The 10,207-nt window shown below is 29.0% G+C and overlaps 1 protein-coding gene across 1 annotated transcript; it reads left to right on the forward strand.

Moving 5' to 3' along the window:
• The first annotated feature begins 571 nt into the window (after positions 1–571).
• On the forward strand, positions 572–2,390 carry LOC117173572. The gene is made up of 5 exons (XM_033362213.1): positions 572–631; positions 1,394–1,476; positions 1,735–1,808; positions 1,895–1,972; positions 2,064–2,390. Exons 2-5 carry the CDS (start codon positions 1,395–1,397, stop codon positions 2,388–2,390), a joined length of 561 nt encoding a protein of 186 aa, XP_033218104.1. The 5' UTR covers positions 572–631; position 1,394.
• The last annotated feature ends 7,817 nt before the right edge of the window (positions 2,391–10,207 follow it).

Consider the following 10,207-nt stretch of genomic DNA (forward strand, 5'->3'; position numbering starts at 1 on the left):
TATAAGTAGTAGTTAAGTTAGACTAAGGATGGAATTGTAAATATATGTACAGGGAGCGGTGGCCCTCAAACCCGTAAAAGGGAGAGATTAAATACATACACACATACATATACAAAATTTATGACGTATCTAAATTATTATCTATATTAATTATTTATTAAAAATTAATGAAGAAATAATTATTTATCATTAATTTTAATTAAAAATTAAATTATTAATAACTATGTACAAAGTGAACCGTTAACAAGTTTGTTAACAAACATAAAACTCAAATACAGGGGGCTGGGGAGCTTTAATTTTCCGCAGAATTTTGATATTTTTGTAGCTTGCCGATTTTCAGTTAATATAATAATTTTCACTACAGTGTCTCAGTGGTGGCAAGCTGTTGCCCTTGTCTGCATCACACAATAGTACGATGCCACCTAATGACATTTCTACCAGCACACATCTACATTTTCTTGTCTGTGTAGCGCAGCCATGAAAATATACCTGGATTGTCTTCGCACTTGAAGGTTCACTATTCGTCCATTTGAAAAGGGAAAGTTCTTGAGTTCATGACTCATTACTGACCATACGAATCCAAATCGTTTCAGTTTGAATTTCATCTTCAAAGTGTAAAGTTCTGTGCAAAGTAAAAAGCATAAATTTCCCGTTACTTAAAACATAAAATTTTATTGTTAGCAGTTTTGCTGTTTTCAAATTTCACAATATTCTTCGAAATACTTGATTTAATACGATATAGAAGTTTAGCGAAAAAATTCTAGATTTTTGAAAAACAAAGCACACCCGGTAATAAGCGTTGAATAGAGAAAAATTGATATTTTCAGATTTTCTGAATTCAACGTTTATTACCGGGCAGAATTAAAATACGCATAACTGCTTCCTCTAAAAACAATATATATTCATATACTGATTTGAAATGCATTTGGTCCATGAATACTTTTGAATTTGATTAACGTGACACTATTGAAATTTTACCTTCTTTTATTTGGAATGTATTTAGCTTAAAAAAACATCAATTGAAAATTGCATTATTTTGAACAATTCAAATATGAAGAGACAATAGATTGAACGTTAAATTCTAAATCAAAATTTGTAACAATATTAAAGTAGTTATTTTAGGTAAACATTCATATAACTTCGATAAGTTAATTTTTTTCTAACAAATGTATTGATGATAAAAATTAGTGAACTCTCATGCTATCATTTTGTAAGGTGTTTTTATTTTTATCCAATAAACTTGAAATTTATGGCAAAATATCACTATAATAATTTTCTTCAAATATTCCACTAATTTTAACCTTTTTAGTCCAGAGTAATAAATAAATATGTTTTACATTTTTATATGCATTGCAATATTAATTTTATCTGGGCCGCAAATTGGATTTAGCAGTATGGAAGAACTGGACGTCAACAATCTTTGTGATTTTTTGAAGAACAACGGTTTTAGTGAGCACACTTTAAATAAAATCAAAGGTATGTCATCGAAAGTAATAAGATGAACGAAATTTGTTACTGCTAGTAATTTAATTAGTTTAATTTGCAACATATCTTTCGTGAATAACAAATTGAATGGTGCAATGTAATATAAATTAAAAATGTTCTCTATCTTATGCGCCTTCAATAAATTTCGCTTTTTTCAAGAGACAATGTGTAGATCATAAGGATTGATTTACCTATAGTATAATTTCCCTCATACTGTATACGTTTAATACATTTTAGTACATTTTTCAGATGATTTGAAGGCTCTACTGTTTTTACCTGAGATGCTGCCCACGACAAATTTCACAAAAAAGGGAATCAAAAGAGTACAGATTTAAACAATAATTAATGATTATAAATATTACAGTTTAAAAAGTGATTTTAAATTTATTTTTACTTTTTTTTTACACAGGCCCGAATTGAGGAAACTATTCTGAATAGAACATCAGGTTTTGAGATTCCCAAAAAAGATCTCATACGATTTGTTAAAGTAGGAATTTTATTTTAAAATGCAAAAGTAAAAATATAGTTTAAATTTATAATTATTCACACCATTGAAACGTTTTTTTTTTTGTTTTCAGAGCGAAATAAACGTCGAGGAGTTGATTGAACAAGTTTCAAAAACAACTCAAGGCAGGAACCAGCCTTACATCTTATGTCTTCAATCGGAGGCTGGAGATAAATCTTTTTTTATTGCCGACAGCCACAAAATTGAAATAGCCGACAATGGATCTCCACTAGCAGTGTTTGACATACTTTTTAAAATGCATTATGTCATGAATGTTTGTTACGCGAATTCACTGAAATTTTTTTATAATTTCATGGAAGTATATTTGTATAAAGTGCCTAAGACAAAGGCAGAAAATTCAGTAATGACTTTAAATATTTTACTTGCTAATATCGAATAAATTATAAACTTTAATATTGTAACTTATATCATTAGTTTTTAGGTTCTTTTTTTACAAGGGGTTAATATACAGGGTGAAAATAGTTTGTATAATTATATGTAAATAAACGGAAATTATTTGTACATTAATATTCTTCCTTCAATTCCTATATTTCATTAAATATTTATTATAAGGCGTAAATGAATGATTTAATCAACCGAATTGACGGATTTAAACAATCTAAATCAGTCAAAATTACAGGCTAAATCAGTCAAAATTACAGACTAAATAAGTCAAATTTACAGTCTAAATCAGTCAAAATGACTGCCAGAATCAGTCAAAATGACTGATTCAAAAAGTAATTTTTGACTGATTTATCAGTCATCGAATCCGCACTATTTGTATCAGTCAAAATTGACTGGCAATCAGTAATTTTTGACTGATTCAAATTTCGAGTGTAAATTCTATGTATACTTTAAAAGGATTTGCAACCTGTAGCACTGTTTTGGTGCTTATAATTTTTTGAAACCTTTGAATAAAAAAATCAAGTGTTACTTAACATTAGTATTAATAACTTAAAATTACGAAGAATTCGTTTGAATTCTTCAAAACCATTCGGATTCTTTGAATACTTATGAATACTTTTGAATTCTCTTAATTCTTTTGAATCCATTTGAAATTCATCAACATGCAAATAAGGAATAACTTATTGCTTCACAAAAAATGCAGTATTTAACAGAAAATTTATAATTTAGATGCTTCAAATTTATTTGATTTATTTGCCAAAACTATAATAATTATTCTTACTCACAAAGGAAAGACAACTGCCCTCATCCACCCTTTGGCTTTCCATTTGTTAAACTGTAGAACATATTTTTTATGATTCTTTGAATTCTTTTAAATTCTTTGAAATCTTTTGAATTGTTTGAATTCTTCTGAGTTCCTTGAACTCTTTGATTTCTTTGTAGTCTTTATATTCTTGTAAATCATTTAATTCGTCTAAATTGTGTGTATTCTTTAGAACGGTTTGCAATCTGTAGCACTGTTCTGGTGCTTTAAATTTTTTGAAACCTTTGAATTAAAAAATCAAGTATTACTTAACATTAATATTAACAACTTAAAATTACAAAGATTTCGTTTGAATTCTGTAAAACCATTCGGATTCTTTGAATTCTTTTGAATACTTTTTAATGAGCAGGGCTTAATAAATATCCGGCCAACTAAGACAAGACATGTGCAGGACTTAGTAAATAGCCGGCCAATTAAGGCAAGCCATGAACAGGACTTATTAAATATCCAGCCAATTAAGGCAAGACATCAGCAGTACTTAGTAAATATCCGGTCAATTAAGGCAAGTCATGAGTAGGACTTAGTCAATATAAGGCGAATTAAGGAAATAAATGTGAAGGACTTAGTAAATATCCGGCCAATTAAGGCAAGATATATGCAGAACTTAGTAAATGTCCGGCCAATTAAGACAAGGCATGAGTAGGACTAAGTAAATATCCGGCCAATGAGGCAAGAAACTAGCAGGACTTAGTAAATATCCGGCCAATTAAGGCAAAACATGAGCAGTACTTAGTAAATATCCGGTCAATGAGGGCAATACGTGGGTAGGACTAAGTAAATATTCGGCCAATTAAGGCAAGGAATCAGCAGGACTTAGTAAACATCCGGCCTATTACGGCAAGACGTGAGCAGGACTGAGTAAATATCCGGCCAATTAAGGCAATGCATGAGCAGGACTTAGTAAATATCCGCCCAAATTAAGGCAAGACATGGGTATGACTTAGTAAATATCCGGCAAATTAAGGCAAGACATGAGCAGGACTCATTAAATATCTGGCCGATTAAGGCAAGACGTGAGTAGGACTAAGTAAATATCCGGACAATTAAGGCAAGAAATCAGCAAGACTTAGTAAATATCCGGCCGAATAAGGCAAGGTAGTATGGAGCGTTGGGTAATATGACACACGGTGTAATTTTACACGTGGGATAATGTGACACACGGGTATTTGTTGGAATCTGGTGATGCGCAGCATAGAGTCAGGCTTTTGGCACGGGTAGTATATTTCATACAATATTCGGTAATAATATAATGCGTTTCTGAAATAGCAAAAAATGGATATGGTTATTCAGATAGGGATTTCGTAATCTTAGGCGAGCAATCAGTTCCAATGGACTGTTAGGAAAAGCACAAGAGATATATCTATTTTTTAATGAATTTTTTATTATATTGAATACACCCTGTGCTTGAAGATACATTTATTTCTTGCTTTTTAAAATATTATATCCAATAAATAATAATATAAAAATAAAATCAAGAAATGACATATTGGGTCATACGATACACTACGTACTGTGCCACACAGACTAATGTCGATTTCTGAAATAGCAGCAACACACAGTAGACGGTTTTATGAAACTGTGCGTCAAAATCGAACAGCTTCAGATAAGAATTACCTAGAGGGAAACTTCTTATTTCAATTTAAGAAGAATCTTTATTAAATACAGGAAAACTATAAAGAAAAAGTAAAAGAAATGTTTTACCTCGTAAATGTATGTTGAAGTTGGTATTGTTAGATTTAATGTTTGACACATGAATTTCTATGAATTTGTGCATTATAACTGCGAGTTTTTTTATCGCTGATTCCAAACTTCAAATTTCAGGTTACGAAACGGTGCATCCAATATTGCGGATAAAAAATTTAAGAAAAAAAATTGACCTAAAATATTTCAAAATAATTCAATTCAGGAATACGTATGAACCTGAAATGAATAGCGATTAACCCATTAGTTCATTTATTGACTGAAAAGTGACTAGTGTTATCTTTTCATTTTAAAAAGTGACTTAGACGTAATTTGAGAAAAATCGTGACTAATAGTGACTGTGTGGCAACCTTGATTATTTTTTACAGTTATTTCTTACAGAAGAATCTCTTATCTTTGCTATTTTTTTCTCAACATCCCTGACTTTGAAAGCTTCGATATTTTTTTTTAGAATCAGAATTATAATTCTGTGTTGGAACATCAGATAATTTTTGTTTACAAGAATTATACTTCTGCTTTGAGCAGGTAATTTAAAAAAAATTATGATTCTGACTTTAAAAAGGGATTTTTCTCCTGTTCGAAATTAAAAATTATAGATTGCACTTTCACAATTTATAATTACAATTTTCCCTGTTTCAAAGTCTAGAATATAATTCTTTATGGGAATTCCTTTTCTCAATTGTGACAATTATATATCTTTACTGAAATTCGCTATCCCTCTGCCAGTGAAAAAAATAATTTATAATTACTATTTATAATGTTAGCATGGCTGCTTGAAGAAAGTTCAATCAGTGACTAATTAAACTAAGAGGTTACTAAAACTGACAACTGTTCACGTAGAAAGAGACATGCATGTCAATACAGAATTTTATCTACTGAAAAATTTCGAATCGATTATACATTAAATTTATCGGTTTGCATTTATAACATTTAATAAAGTTCGAATGCTGGATTAGGGACAGAAAATTAAGATCGTAATTGCTACAATAAACTTTACAAGTAATGCTCCGAAAAGTTGTAATTAATTTGATCACAAACTAAGTTTTATTTCAAATGCTTGAAATAGGAATTTGAAACACACAAAATCATAAATTAAAATAATTTTATTTTCATAGTGCAGACTTTACTCATTATTACTACGAGTGTACTCTTAGAGATGTGGTACTTATTACTAAAAAATACTGTACTTAATAATCGATATCGCGAATTATCTTTATCTATTTGTGATATTTTCGTAATGCCTAGTTATTTGACATAATCGAATATATTTCCGTATATTCCAAATACTTATTTTAAGTTAAATATTGATACTCGAGAGTAAATTGCTCCTCGACATCACAGCCTAAAATGCTCTCAAAACATGACCAACAGGGTAATATTTCACGAAAATAAGGAAATAATGGGAAAATAAATTCTTTGAAATAACATGAATACAGGTATCCTATTGAATTTCATATGAAATGCTTTCAATTTTTAAACTTTTAGTTAATAAAATAAATAAAAATAAAATTGTAACCAAAAATAGAATAGTTGAATTTTCCATTAAAAATCTAATTCTCAAGCCAAAAAATCTCATTTTTAGAAAAATAGTTAAATTTTCTAATGGACTAGTAAAATTTTTAGTTGAAAAATTGATTTTCAACCTATAATATCATAACAAAAGAAATTAATTTTCAACAACAGTGTTCAACTTTTAACTGCAAGTAGATCAAGTTTAAAGAGAAAAGGTAAACGAAAAATGAAACAAAAAAATTTTAAATTGAGAAAATTTTTCTCTTCGAAATACAACCTCTACTATAAATGTACGTGATGCACTTTTTCCTGTATTCGGAAAAAGAAAATTTCAAATTGTGAGCAATGTTAACTTGGAACAGAGATTTTTAAAGTCCCTTTCTACTAAATCACAGTTTTAATTCTTTAAAAAAATTCCCGTTCCAAGTGAAATTATATTTCTTTGACGAAACTCCCTCCGGAAAAAAATTATAATTATTTTAACTCATATACTCTGTAAATGTAGGTAAAGCAGATGTCATTTTTCAAAATTGAGCAAAATTATTGAAATAATGAATATAATGAGTCAGCCGTGATACAAATATCAAAAGACGCTCTCAATTCTTCAGATATCACATTTGTTTTAGTATCTACCTGAAAAAAGAAACTTAAACAATCAGATAAAGATAAAAATTTTCAATACACTTAAATTTAACAATTCTTAATTTAAAATACGCATAGAATACACAAATTCTGAATTTAAAATTAAAAGTTTGTATTCTAGATTTCAAAGAAGAATGCTCAAATAAAATGAATCCAGTTTTTCCGTTTTCCTGGTCAACTGAAAGTAAAATTTTCATATTTGCGCTAAACGAAAAACATTTATTTAAATTCATGACGTTTATTCTAAACATCGTTTAACACAACAGAGCAAAAAATTGAAAAATAAATTAATTTTGAAACAAATACTTAAATTTCCCACTAGAAAATATCAGTTTATCATAAAGAATGGAATGGTTAAACTTTTATTTGAAAAAATTAACTTTAATTAAAATTAACAAATAAAATGTATTTTCAACAAAATATTTAACTTTTCAACCTAATTGAAGAATTTTCAACTAAAATGAAGAAACTTTAACTGGAATAGTTGAATTTTAAATAAAAAAGATGAGTTCTGACCTAAAACAATGAATTTTCGACTGAAACAGTTGCATTTTCAGCAGCAAAAAACTAAATTGTAATAAAAAAGATAAATTGTTCATCAAAACTTAAATAATTAAACGTTCAGTTAAAAAGTTAATGCTCAACCAAACAAATGAATTTTCAATCACAACTATGGAATAAACATTTGGAATAAGTTACTTTACTTTTCACAACAACAAAAAAAAAACTTTCCCAAAGATATGATTGTCAAGAAGAGTTATACACATTTTTAAACAAAGTGATGAATTTTTAACTAAAATTTTAACTCTTTGTCTTCGAAATAGAGGAATTTTAAAACAGGAAGATGAATTTTCAAGTAAAACGATTATTTTTTTACTAGAATAATTGAACTTAAAAAAAATGAATTTCCAACACAGAAGATTCATTTTTACCAAAAAAGATGAATTTTCAACTAAAGAAGATCATTTTTTAACCAAACATTTAATAATTAAATTTTTAATCATAAAATAAATGTTCAACCAAAGTGATTAATTTTTCTTTCAAATGATGAATCTTTGACAAAAAAAATGTTAATCAGAGAGTTTAACTTTCAGCCAAGTTAAAAAAGATAATTTTAAAAGGAAAAAAGTGGATTTTTTAATAAAGTATGCGGATTTTCAACGATATAGTTGCAGTTTTACTTTAAAAAAACAACAAATTATCATTCAAGTTGTTGAATTTTGAACTAGTATATCTAAATTTTCAACGAAAAACGGACAATTATATTCGCGACCAAAAAGATGAATTTTGAAATCGAATTCTGAATCTTCGACTTGAATAGTTGAATTATAGGTATATATCAAAAATATGAATGTTCAACTATAAAGAACAATTTGCTACAAAAAAAGGAATTTTCTTTTACAGAGTAAATACATTTTTAAACAAATAGTTAAATTTGTGGATAAAAAATATTTATTTGTAAATATTTATTATATATTAAATATTTATTTAACCAAATACTTGAATTTTCGTTTAAAAAAAATACAATTTCGTCTAAAAATATAAGTTAAATTTTCTGGTAAAAATGTAACTATTACCAAACAACAAAAAACAGCTATGTACCTGAAGTTCCGAACATTCAAATGAACGAAATGAAAAAAAATTTTTTTTCTGAAATTAGCCCAGCGGATTTAGTTCAGCTAAGCATAAAAGTGAGTATTATACGAAAAAATCTCGAACAAATTTTTTTAAGGGTAAAACACCCTAAAATTTAATGCAGATAGGGGAAACACAGAATGCGCAGAATGACCACCTTTATACACTTTTTTATCCAATTAAAGATAGTGTTAGTTTACCTTGTTATAGAACAAGTTTTTTCAGGGGGGTAAGAGCCACCGGAAAGAATATTTAAAGCCACCCCTAGTGTACCAAAATCAGAAAATCGTTAAAATGAACGCCTTTATACAGTTTTTTTCGAGTTAAAAATACTTTTAATTTACCTTGTTATAGAACAAGTTTTTTCTGGGGGTAAGAACCGCCGGAAAGAATATTTACAACCACCCCTAGTGAAAAAAACTAAATAATGGCGGTCATTTCGACGATTTTCTGATTTTCATACACTAGGGGTGGTTTTAAATATTCTTCCGGCGGTTCTTACCCCCCTGAAAAAACTTGTTCTATAACAAGGTAAATTAAAACTATTTTTAACTCGAAAAAAACTATATAAAGGCGTTCATTTTGACGATTTTCTGATTTTCATACACTAGGGGTGGTTTTAAATATTCTTTTCAGTGGCTCTTACCCACCTGAAAAACTTGTTCTATAACAAGGTAAATTAAAAGTATTTTTAACTCGAAAACAAACTGTATAAAGGTGTTCATTTTGACGATTTTCTGATTTTGATACACTAGGGGTGGTTTTAAATATTCTTTCCGACGGCTCTTACCCCCCTGAAAAAACCTGTTTTATAACAAGGTAAATTAAAAGTATTTTTAGCTCGAAAAACACTGTATAAAGGCGGTCATTTCGACGATTTTCTGATTTTCATACACAAGGGGTGCTTTTAAATATTCTTTCCGGCGGCTCTTACCCCCCTGAAAAAACTTGTTCTATAACCAGGTAAATTAAAAGTATTTTCAACTCGAAAAAAACTGTATAAAGGCGGTCACTTCGACGATTTTCTGATTTTCATACACTAGGGGTGGTTTTAAATATTCTTTCCGGCAGTGTTTACCCCCCTGAAAAACCTTGAGCTATAACAAGGTAAATTAAAAGTATTTTTAGCTCGAAAAAAACGGTATAAAGGCGGTCATTTCGACGATTTTCTGATTTTCATACACAAGGGGTGGTTTTAAATATTCATTTTCATGTTTAGCTGAACTAATTCCGCTAGGCTAATTTCAGGGCAAAAAATATATTTTTATTTTCATTTCGTTCATTTGAACGTTCGGAACTTGATCCTTTAAATGACGCCTGTCAAAACTTCAGCCATTTATGTTTACGCATTTAGAAGTTACAGCACTGAGAAGCGACTAACCTCCGAGTTTTTTTTGATATGGAAAAATCTGAGTTTCGAGTTTTGCTCAAACACTACTATCTTCGCAAGAAAACGATATCCGAGACCAAGGCCAAGCTGGATAAGTATTACCCGGACT

Source organism: Belonocnema kinseyi, chromosome 5 (assembly GCF_010883055.1).
Source record: "Belonocnema kinseyi isolate 2016_QV_RU_SX_M_011 chromosome 5, B_treatae_v1, whole genome shotgun sequence".
NCBI lineage: Eukaryota > Metazoa > Arthropoda > Insecta > Hymenoptera > Cynipidae > Belonocnema > Belonocnema kinseyi.